This window comes from Schistocerca serialis, chromosome 8 (assembly GCF_023864345.2).
Source record: "Schistocerca serialis cubense isolate TAMUIC-IGC-003099 chromosome 8, iqSchSeri2.2, whole genome shotgun sequence".
NCBI lineage: Eukaryota > Metazoa > Arthropoda > Insecta > Orthoptera > Acrididae > Schistocerca > Schistocerca serialis.
The window spans coordinates 388,899,634-388,911,687 of NC_064645.1; the positions used below are offsets into that span (position 1 = coordinate 388,899,634).

The 12,054-nt window shown below is 36.2% G+C and overlaps 1 protein-coding gene across 1 annotated transcript in view; it reads left to right on the top strand.

Moving 5' to 3' along the window:
• The window catches only part of LOC126417029 (dynein axonemal heavy chain 1-like), a gene marked incomplete at its 3' end in the record, with an annotated part of 951,942 nt that overhangs the window by 865,556 nt on the left and 74,332 nt on the right, over nt 1–12,054 (top strand). Inside the window, exons 57-58 of the mRNA XM_050084920.1 lie at nt 8,290–8,469; nt 9,474–9,725. Coding sequence (XP_049940877.1) covers nt 8,290–8,469; nt 9,474–9,725 — 432 coding nt within the window. The remainder of the gene's footprint in view (nt 1–8,289; nt 8,470–9,473; nt 9,726–12,054) is intronic.

Consider the following 12,054-nt stretch of genomic DNA (forward strand, 5'->3'; position numbering starts at 1 on the left):
AGATTGCTTTAGTATTTATAGTTGCAGTTATTGCTATTATTTCATATGTCCACAGACGTCAGTATTTTGAAGGTCTGTAAATTTGTCAAGAGTATCTGTACATTGATAGTGTAGGTTGAAGTTTGCCTGTTTGCCTGTGTTGGCAACAATGAATAAAACTAGAATATTATTTACTGTTGATGAAAGCACCGCTTCTTAACTGTCACTCAAACAGACTAACACGTTTTGAGATTTCTGTTGTGGATACTTGTCATGCCAAATTTACATTAATTTCATGTTTTATTAGAGTTAGCTTGTGATGCAGCACCATGGCGAATATAGGTAAGAGGGACATTCATAAATAGTCCACAGGTTGATATTACTATGGATTTTTTGATGCAACATCAATGAAAATTGCACCAGATGTAGTTAGGAGCTTCAGAAAGAAGCACATTTTTGTTTTTTCACTGTGTACTCTTAACAAAAAACTGGTGAGAGGTAGAAATGGACACTGCAGGGGTCTTGGGTACGTAACTGTTGATGACCATAAGCCGTACATCAATATCAAAACTTCATGCCGTAAAAATGCTACAGAAATCCACAGTGTATTATGTGAAGTTTGTAATGAATTTACAGTGGACTGTAGTACAGTTTCTTGTTGGGTTAATCTTTTTCGTGATGGTTGCATGAACATAGAGAGTAATCCAAGACCCGGAAGGCCAAAAAGTCAACGGATGAAAGAAATATGAAACTTGTGGCAGATGCACTTGAATAACAGTGTGACTTGTGAGGAATTCTTTGGAGCAACGGGAATTCCATCACCAACAGTATTCCATATTCTGACGTATGATTTGACCTAGAGAAAGATTACTGTGAGGTGGGTCCCTTACCTCAAGAGAAGCTTGACATTGCAACCTTGCTCAAACCACAATTCTACTGAGAAGCTCAAGAATTCTTGTGTTGCATGGTCACTCTTGATAAAACATGGTTTAGAAACTTTGAACCAGAGTTGAACTCATAGTTCAATGAGTGGAGAGCTTCAGATTCTCCACATCCAAACAAATTTCCACATGTCATTCAATGTCAAGCAAATGATTTTTGCTTATGATCACCAAAGAATGATCATGACAGATAAATTTCCATGTGGAACAAGTGTCACAGTAGTATATTAGCGTAACTTCATACAAAACCTGCTCAGAGGATTTTTTGACAATAGAAATTATTCCAATACCAAGGAAATAGCGAACCAAATATACTGCGAGCACAGGACAATTTGTGTCATTTTACATGCAGCCAAAATTATGTTACGAATCATGAATGAAAGAGTGGAATGTGTAATGGAGGAGAATTTACTGGAATAGCTTGATTTTTGAATGAATATAGAAGCATGAATGTAAGAGTACTCTTACAAATTTTGGGAGGGGGGTTTATTGAGAAGCAAAGAGAGTGATACACATGTTTTATAGACCTGAAAAAAGTATTTGACAATGTGGCTCAGGATAAGCCTACAGTTATAATGAAGGAAAAGAGGATAGACAGAGGAAGGTAAGTGACATATAAAATCATTATAGTTAAATTGTCAGTGAGAGTGAGAGGAGAAAGGACCAAATGGACTGAACCACAAAATGGAATAAGACAAGGTTGCCTCCAACTTTTTTCAATCTGTACTCAGACAATATGACTGAGCACTGCCCATGACATGATGACAGGGAAAAATCAGGGGAGGAGGTTTGGAGATGACATGACCATTCTAGTATCGATGAAAAAGAATTGCAGGAAATACTGAATATCACTGAAACTAATTGGAAGAACTATGGAATGAAAATCAAAGGTAAACAAAATAATGGCACTAGAAGGAGAGAAGCAGCAGAACATTAGTAAAGCTTTAAATACCTAGGAAGCAGGATACAGAAACAAGTGGAAGAGCAGCACAGACATTAAAATCAGGATACTAATGGCGAAAGAGGCATTTTGTAAGCAAAAGAGCAATATGGGCAAAGATTTGAGGAGAAGACTGAGAGTGTGGTTTGTATAGATTGTCCTCCTGTATGGTACTGAAATGTGGACAATGGCGGTGTGGCAGGGGATGTAAAAAGTAAATTCAATGTATAGGATTTACAATTAGGAGGTACTGACAAGAGTAGAGACCACAAACAATTACTCAATGTAATAATAGAAAAGAATCTGGATATGACCTCCATGTTAAGAAAGAAGGAAGGAGGTGCTTATAAAAACCATCTTATGGCTGACTGTCTAAAGCAATTGTTTTTAAGTTAGCACAAGAACTAAATTCAGATCAAGCTGAACACAGAAATGTGCACTGTATAAACCTTGTCATAGATTATTTTGCTGTGAAGTAGGAACAACTTCGACCATCAAAATGTCACAAATCAAGTAGAGTTCCATTGCGATCATCAGCTCATAACTTAGTGACATTGCAAAAGAGACAGATTCATTTTGCACAAATATACACTAAAACAAAGGAAATGATGATGCTGTTGTTGGCCTTCTCACATTGCTAATTTTTTAAGGAGAATATCAGTGACGCTAAGTAATGAGTGCAGATAACCATAATTTCTTCCAAAATAATTCTTGAAGGTGTTTCATTGGCACTTAGCATAAGAATTGAAAAGGGAAACTGAAACTATTTGCAGTGAACAGTAAGTATATGTAGTTTGACAGCAGCTAATAATTACTGAATACCTCTTGCAAAAATGTTCTCTACATTTAATAGCAGTAAATACAGAATTCTTATGAATTTTTTTACTAAATATGTGCATAGATTGTGGACAACTGCATGTGTATTGATGAGAAGAAATAATTAGTGGGGACATGTAAGTCAATGAGCAACGTCATTTTTGTCAGCTAATTCCAAATTGAAGCTGTGTCTTAGTAGCTCAGTGGTTATGTGCTGGATGTTGGTCTATGGTCCTAATGATAGATCTGGGTTTCAACTCCAGTTCAGTGCCCCCCTCCACCACAAAACACTTCTTTCTTTCTCCTCTTGTAATATTTGATACTTTGTAAATTGCCAACCTGAATCATCTCCAAAAGTACCTTGCCCAGTAAAACATGGTGGTGGTTAAACCAGTATTCAGGTTGATGAAAGGTCTACCTAAGCAGACAACACAGATTTGTTCCTCTTCCACTGCGGACTATTGAAACTTCCATCTACAGGGAAATCCACTTAAACCAATGGCCAACAAACTGTAATATGTATGTTTTCATTATACTCAGCCTATTTACCCTGACATGACACCTCTGTTGTGTACAGTGCATTTTCACTGTCAAACTGTCCATGCCACCCACTCGGCCATGAATTCCTGGCGGTCAAATGATATGTCCTCTATTATATTTATTGTACTCTTTACTCTGTTGTACAACAAATCGTGTCTTCCCTTCCTCTCCAATTCTTCAATTGCTTCAGATTCCTTTTTTAGCCATTTTTCCTAGTTTGCTCTGTTTCTCTACATGGTTCATTATTCAGCCTCCTGTAGATCTTTACTACATCTTCATCACTCTTATTTTTGAATTTTCATCTCTCCTCCATTTTAGAATTCATTTCCTGTGCAACCCACTATAATTTTTTGCACTAATTTTATGATTTATTATATTAGCGTATTCCATCACGTATTGACATTATCAGGTGATTCTTTGTTTCACACTGTGTTAATATGCTCGAGTGATAGCATTTTTCAAATTCTTTCTTCTACTGATCTTTGCTTTTTTGGATCTCACTTTTTCAGCACAACAGTCTTCGTGTTTTCATTTTTATTTCTGCCTTAAGCAAATTGTGATCACAATATATGTACCTGGTAATTTATGAAGCTTCTTAATTCTGTTTTTGTACCTTACATCCACAGTATAAAATCAGTTTTGTTTCAATAATTATCTCCCAGTGACTTTCAAGTGTAGATCCATCTCCTGTTGTAACAGTCCTGTGCTTGGACATCCTGTCAACTCATTGGCGTCTTGTAGCTCGATTCTTCAGTGAAATAGCTGAAAACTGTTTTGTGAGATCATGCAAGTGACATACACTATAGCCGGCCGCGGTGGCCGTGCAGTTCCAGGCGCTCCAGTCCGGAGCCGCGCTGCTGCTGCTGCGGTCACAGGTTCGAATCCTGCCTCGGGCATGGCTGTGTGTGATGTCCTTAGGTTAGTTAGGTTTAAGTAGTTCTAAGTTCTAGGGGACTGATGACCACAGCAGTTGAGTCCCATAGTGCTCAGAGCCATTTGAACCATTTTTGACATCCATTACACTTTTGTTACTGTTCAGTGCTCTTCACACATTTATTAGCCCTGTAAATGACGTGATGCCCTGGTACGGCTTTATACTCACACATTTTATGAGAGTTATAGTCCTCACAATAGTAACTCCAAAAAATACACTTAGTAAATTGTCTCAATGAAGTTGCATGATAAATGATGAACACAACAAGAGTTTGCACAGTGGTAGCAAAATGAAAAGAATGGTTCCCATGATGTTTTCAATAAAACTACATAAATTAAAGAATCAAGTGATAAACCTATCACTGTACAAATCTAAATGTTAAGTGGTAAATATTCAAGTTCAGACTTACTTTACAAAACATTTGCACAGAGGTGTTGCATGTTTGATAATTAAACACTAACTTAATTCATAAAAGAGTAACTCGAAATTTTTGCACTGTGCACTCAGAATGGACAAATAGATTGCACACAGATATTGCATGGTTGCTGACACATAGATATTGCATGGTTCCTGAAGCACACAGGATTGTAAGCTACATAGATCTTATGTGTGTGATTACCAGTAGCAGAATCTTTCAGCACAGATGTTGCCTGCAAACATTCAGACCATTGACTATTTTGGGTGAAGTCGAATTGATTAGGATTTTGTTACTGAGGATGGATTATAAGCGCTGATAAAAATTTGCTGTGGGAAGTAAGTGGTGGTGCAGGAATTCACAAAAGTTAATAGAACTATTTTATGCATGTGTGTTGGGAGTACCCTATTTATGAATATGATAGCCATCTTAAAAAAAATATTTTACATTATGGTAAATTATGCAGATTCTTAATCAGGTTCTTAATCAAATAGTAAATTATGTCATCTTGTTCATAAAAATAATGGCAACAAAAGTATAATGTCAAACTTCAGAATCTAACAAGCACAGAGGCAAAACCTGCAATGAAAAATTAGGTTGATCCTGATCTTTAATGTTAATTGTTTTGTAAGTTAACCGGTTCTGTGAAAATTGGCATATGTTACGTAAAAGCTGGCATATGATCCTTATACTGTTGCATGTCAGTTTATCAAAATTGTGGATTAGCTCACTAGAAATTTCACATGATGAACTGTAGTATTATTCTCAGTTAGGGCTAATTTTCGGTTTTCAAAGTTCTCATGAAGTACTTACAGTACAGGAAGACAGTACATTAAAAATAATAACTGCAATAACTAATGTAGTAGGTAAAAGCTTAGTTAAGTTTTTGAAATTTATATGAGCGTCTGTCACATGTATAATACTTAGATAATGTACAAAATTTGAAAAATAAGTAAAGCAAAAATTTAAAAAAAATTTATTGCCGGGGTTAAAATCATAATGGATGCTGCAGTTTGAACTTGCTATGTCTCAGTGTGATTTTTTGAACCATGTATTGTCACTACTAGTGACGTTCCCTGATCTTTACTACTTCCAACATCATTACTGCCTACAATGGTTCCCTAATTCGAGTCACCTAGATTACTACTTTGCAGCAGTGGCAGATAACCAAAAAAACCTCTAGGACGGCGTGCTAAAGATATCTTGAGCTACGTTACTTTTACTGTAATAAAAAAAAAATCAAGCCACATGCAAAGTTTAAGAAAGTTTTATTTAAACTGATTATACACATATACAAGACAATGCCATCTTATCATATAAAAAAGTTACAATTATGGTTCTCTTCCTTAAATGATGAATTCTGTGCACCCTTTCTTCGTGGAAAATTGGTTAATTAAATTGTCAATAGGACAATCAATGTCAGGGTGAGTGTTCAACAGAGCTAAGCCATTAAGTTGATCCTCCTTGATTGTCGAACTCAGCCATGTCTTTGTACGCTGCAGTGTTGAAAAACTTCTTTGTACTGTAGCAGTAGATGCAGGTAGACAAGCAAATATTTTTTATGGCTTGTGCAGAGTGGGGTAGTCAGATCTAGGACAAACAGACAACTTTTTAGTTATTCATTCTTAATATTTCTGCTTATGAATGTAAACTAACACCCTATTCAGCGAATAGTCCTTATTAATAATGCTACATATCGAAGGTTCTCTGTATGAGAAAAGAGTAGAATATTTGCGACTTTTCTCAAACAAATGCCAGACAGAATAACATATGGAGATCACTATATCACTTGAATGGCTGCGACTTTTGTCATAGGTATTTGTTAGCTATCTACGTGGCAGAGAGAAACATATAAAATATGATGACGCGGACGTACATGCTACGTAGGAAAGTACAACTACTCGATAACTCGATTCATTTGAGTCAAAAGAAATGAACGAACCAGTAACAATTTTCTGTACTGATTTATATTTCCTTTGCTAACTGGTCATTGTGTTCTGAAGCTGGAATACACACCTGGATAATATATGAGGTATGTCCACAAAGTGAGTTTCATTTGGTTATATAAAACAAACATGTACAGACACAGAAAAAATATTTAATGTACAAAAATCTACAGCTGTTAAACTACTTTTCTACATAGCTTCCAAAATTTTGTAGGCACTTGTCATAGGTTGGCACACGTTTTTGTATGCCTTCTTCATAGAAGGTTGCCGCCTGTGTTTTCAACCAAGTGATAACATGTCCTTTCGCTTCATCATCACCAAGGACAGATTTTAGGTGTAAGAAGAGAAGAAAGTCACAAGGAGCAAGATCCAGGCTGTATGGAGGATGATCAAACATGTCCCAATGAAATTCCCGTAAGAGTTGTTTGCTCACATTCGCCATGTGAGGTTGGGCATTATCGTGGAAAAAAACAACAAATTTCAGTTTTTCAGTAACCATTTCATGAATTAGTGATCATGAGATCTGCAGAACTTCCATAGCAAGGGCAATAAGTGTACACTTACAGTTGTGCTTAATCTTCTCTTGAGCTGTGTGAACCAGTTCATCAGTAACCACAGATGGGTGTCTATTTCATTCTTCCTCATGCACTTGATCATGCCCTTCATTGAACAGTCTGACCCATCTTCTAACCATTGAATCACTCATAGCATTTTGTCCATAAACCTCACAGATTTGCCGATGAATTTCCTTTGGTTTAACTTTCTTTGCATTTGGAAAATGAATCACAGATCTGATTTCACATGCGACGGCATTTTCAGTTATGGTTGGCATTATAAACAAGCACTACATAGCACACATCACCAGCAGCAATCTGAAAATGGCATATGTCTTCTCCTTGAGTCAGAGTAACTGCCACACATGCTCAGAACTGCGATCGTAGTGCTGCTGCAGATAGAAATAGAAATGGAACTTACTTTGTGGATGACCCTCGTATCTTTTTGCATGCCATCTAGCCTACGCTGATGATGGTGTCGCTTGCATAGTCAACTGTTTTCACACACTTAGTCATTTTCTGTCATAATCATTCCTACAACAGTTCTTGCTTTAAATTGTCATCATGAATAGTACATTGTATATTCATCTGACTACAACTCCCCACATATATCACATCTGATCTCAGCAATTTGTATCAGATTGATATTATTCCAAGCTATCTTTCATTTAAAGTTTTCTAGTTTTCCAGCTTGTAGCAGTATTCTTACAATACAGGTACCAATCTTTGTTTTGTCTTTAATGTGTGCAATTAAATCAAATACTGTAAGTGTGGTTATACTGTCATCATTGTTTTACACAGCATTAGTTATAATGTACTGTGTTTCCAGTGGGGTAATAAATGAGAAACAATTTAGGATGGTCACAGTTTTGATGCAATTACAGTTTATTCACAGTTTTGGCAAATAGTGAACACCTTCAGATGTTTTCAGCTTGGTTACGGTGTAACACGCCAACTTCATCACAATGTCTCGCAGCTGCCAATTCAAAATTGTGGCATTAGTAAAAAATAGACAGTATGTCTGTCCTTATAAAATATGCTATTGTGTTGGCTTTTAGTATTGTTTTTCAGAAGAAGATGTATAAAATGCAAATTAATTGTTATTGTTTAGCTAAATGTAGCATACTATGTATAAAATCTGCATTTTCAGTATATTAGTAACTGCTGCTGTTTGTGAAGTATTTCATAGGCTGTAATAACCTTTGAAAAATTTGTCCTTTTCAGAACTGCCATCTGGCACCAAGTTGGATGCCACGGCTTGAGCGACTCATTGAAAATATTAGCCCTGAGAGTTCACATAAGGAATTTCGTGTCTGGCTTACGTCGACGCCATCACCATCCTTTCCTGTTTCAATTTTACAGAATGGTACCAAGATGACAGTTGAACCCCCCAGAGGAGTTAAGGTAGTACTTATGATCAAAAAATTTATACTTTCATGAATTGTGCTTAACAAATATGTAATGAGTAGATGTTTCATATTTCAGATACAGCTGATGAATTTTAACCTTCTTTATTTAGCACATCTTTGAACTATAGATAGGCCTTGATCACAGAGTTCTTTATTAAATGTTAATCATTTCAGAATTTCATCATCAGACTGAGCCGGTGGAATTAGAGTGTCCAAGGAAATTAATGATAACAAATATGTACAGAATAACATAACTGTGCATCTAATAATCCAAATACAGAATTTTCAGTTAACATTGTACTTACATTTAAATTAAACTGTAGTAAAAAGCTCATGAATGTGATCACATAGACTGAACTTAATCCAGATCTTGTATAGGGATAATTGATGGTGCTGTTGTCTATTTGAAGAGAACTGATGCTAAACTGACTGTGGTGAATAAGCTACCAAAGAAGTAAATGAAGGCCAGTACTACTTGGATAACTTAATTTCCACTGTCAGTTTGTCACTGGTTCTCTTTGAATAAACAATAGCACTGTAAAATATGCCTAATGAGATCTATATTATATTCAGTCTATGTGCTCTCTTTTGTGAGCTTTCTACTAAAGTTTGATGTAAGTGTAAGTATGATATTAATTGAAAATTCTGTATGTGGGATAACAAGTTGCATAGATATGTTATTATGTACATATTTGTTATTGTTAATTTCCTAATTTGTTATTGTTAATTCCATAACTTCAGTCTGACGGTGAAAATTTGAAATGCACAATGCTTAATAAACTATTGGGTGATCAAGATCTTTCTATAGTTCAGAACCATGCCAAATCTAAATAGGTTTCTGCCTCTGCTGTGGATACATTTCTCCATCATGTAATCTCTTCTTTATTTGTAAGTTTCATTCCATAATTGGCCAGATATTTTATAGGTACATAAATATATTTTAGACAGTTATAATAAATAAATGCATGTTTAATTATTTCAACGAATTTACATTTTCAGGCAAACATGATTCGTGCATACAGCAATCAAGTCACAGAAATGGCAGGCTACATAAGCTCTGATGGAGTAAAAGTGCCTATTTTCAAATGGCTTCTTTTCTCACTGTGTCTCTTCCATGGTGTATGCCTAGAGAGACGTAAGTTTGGACCTCTTGGTTTCAACATACCATATGAGTTCACTGATGGAGACCTCCGTATTTGCATTTCACAGCTTCACATGTTCTTGGAGGAGTATGAAGACATTCCATTTAAGGTTAGCAGATCTTGATTTTTCATTAAAATAGCAACGTACAGAACTACTTGCAACTCTTAACATTTTCAGCAATTTATTATAATGTTTAATGGTTCATGGCACATGGTGACAATAGCTCATCATAATTAGCCAGTTGATATATTTATATCAGAACTTGATGTTAAATAAAGTAGCCGCATGGAGTAGCCATGTGGATAGAGGCGCCATCTCACAAATTGCACAGCCCCTCCTGCTGGAGGCTTGAGTCCTCCATCGGGCATGGGTGTGTGTGTGTGTTGTTCTTAGCATAAGTTAGTTTAAGTAGTGTGTAAGTCTAGGGACTGATGACCTCAGCAATTTGGTCCCTTATGAATTCACACACATTTAAATAAAATAAAGTTATACTGCAACTTCCTAGTCGTCATGTCTTCCTTTTTTTTTTAAACGTCTGTATACAATTTTTCTCTGAATTATCTGGTTTTATATTCATGTATAATCATTTCTGAAGTGAGAGTACGTGACTGTTTCATTGTAGGCCGTACACCATTGTACTGCTTCCAATTATTACTGTTTTTCTATTTTTCATATTTGTGTTCACCCATAATCTCAGACATCTGTGAACAGTATAACTTCCAATGCAATGATGTGTCTAGCAAACACCATAGGCAAACATTCAAACTTCCCTAATATCACCTTCTATTTTGCATTTAAAATAGTCAGTAATGGTTTTTAATTTGTATCACAAGAGACATAATGCAGCAGGTGATACATGAAAAATGAATGGATTCATTACTGTTCCAAGAATTGTAAAGAAAGTATTTCATAGAAGGATTCAGATAAGAGCACTATTAATTCACAAGATGGTCTGCCAGTCTACTGAAACCTTAGGAAGAACTTCACTTCTCAATATTTTTATCCCTTAATTCAATATTTCATTAATACTGTATGTCTTTTTCAAACCATCAGCTCAATTCATCCAGTGAGCATTAGAAACAAGTAACTCCAGGCTGGATTATCAACAATATTAGGAAGAGGATAGATTGCTGCTCACCATGAGATGACACATTACGTTACAGACAGGCGCAACAAATTGGCTGTTGCACATCACACTTTCAGCTAAAGCCTTCTTCAGTAAAGAAAACACACACACACACACACACACACACACACACGCACACACACATACACATACACACAAACAAGCACACCTCATACATACATTACCGATACCACTGCCAGATTTCCTGTCAGGACTGCTGGTGGTTGTAGTCACATACGCATTATGTATGCTTGCTTGCGTGAATGTGTGTATATTTTCTTTGCCAAAGAAGACTCTGACCAAAAATTAAAATGTGTAACAGTCTTTTCATTGCACCTGTCTGGGGTCATCTTTACAGTGCATAGCAGTCTATCCTTTTTCTAATATTGTTGTTAGAAACAAGAAAACTCTACCTAAAGATTTAAAGTCACATACTGTGGCCCAGAAAGGTGTCTGTTATTCAAGAACACAAAATTTTAATGTTGTTGTGGTCTTCAGTCCTCAGACTGGTTTGATGCAGCTCTCCATGCTACTGTATTCTGTGCAAGCTTTTTCATCTCCCAGTAAGTACTGCAACCTACGTCCTTCTGAATCTGCTTAGTGTATACATCTCTTGATCTCCCTCTACGATTTTTTCCCTCCACACTGCCCTCCAATGCTAAATTTGTGATCCCTTGATGCCTACCAACCGGTCCCTTCTTCTTGTCAGGTTGTGCCACAAACTCCTCTTCTCCCCAATTGTATTCAATACCACCTCATTAGTTATGTGATCTACCCATCTAATCTTCAGCATTCTTCTGTAGCACCACATTTCAAAAGCTTCTATTCTCTTCTTGTCCAAACTATTTATCATCCATGTTTCACTTCCATACATGGCTACACTCCATACAAATACTTTCAGAAACAACTTCCTGACAGTTAAATCTATACTCGATGTTAACAAATTTCTCTTCTTCAGAAATGCTTTTCTTGCCATTGCCAGTCTACATTTTATATCCTCTCTACTTCGACTGTCATCAGTTATTTTGCTCCCCAAATAGCAAAACTCCTTTACTACTTTAAGTGCCTCATTTCCTAATCTAATTCCCTCAGCATCACCCAACTTGATTTGACTACATTCCATTATCCTCGTTTTGCTTTTGTTGATGTTCATCTTATATCCTCCTTTCAAGACACTGTCCATTTCGTTCAAATGCTCTTCCAAGTCCTTTGCTGTCTCTGACAGAATTACAATGTCATCGGCGAACCTAAAAGTTTTTATTTCTTCTCCATGGATTTTAATACATATTCCAAATTTTTCTTTTGTTTCCT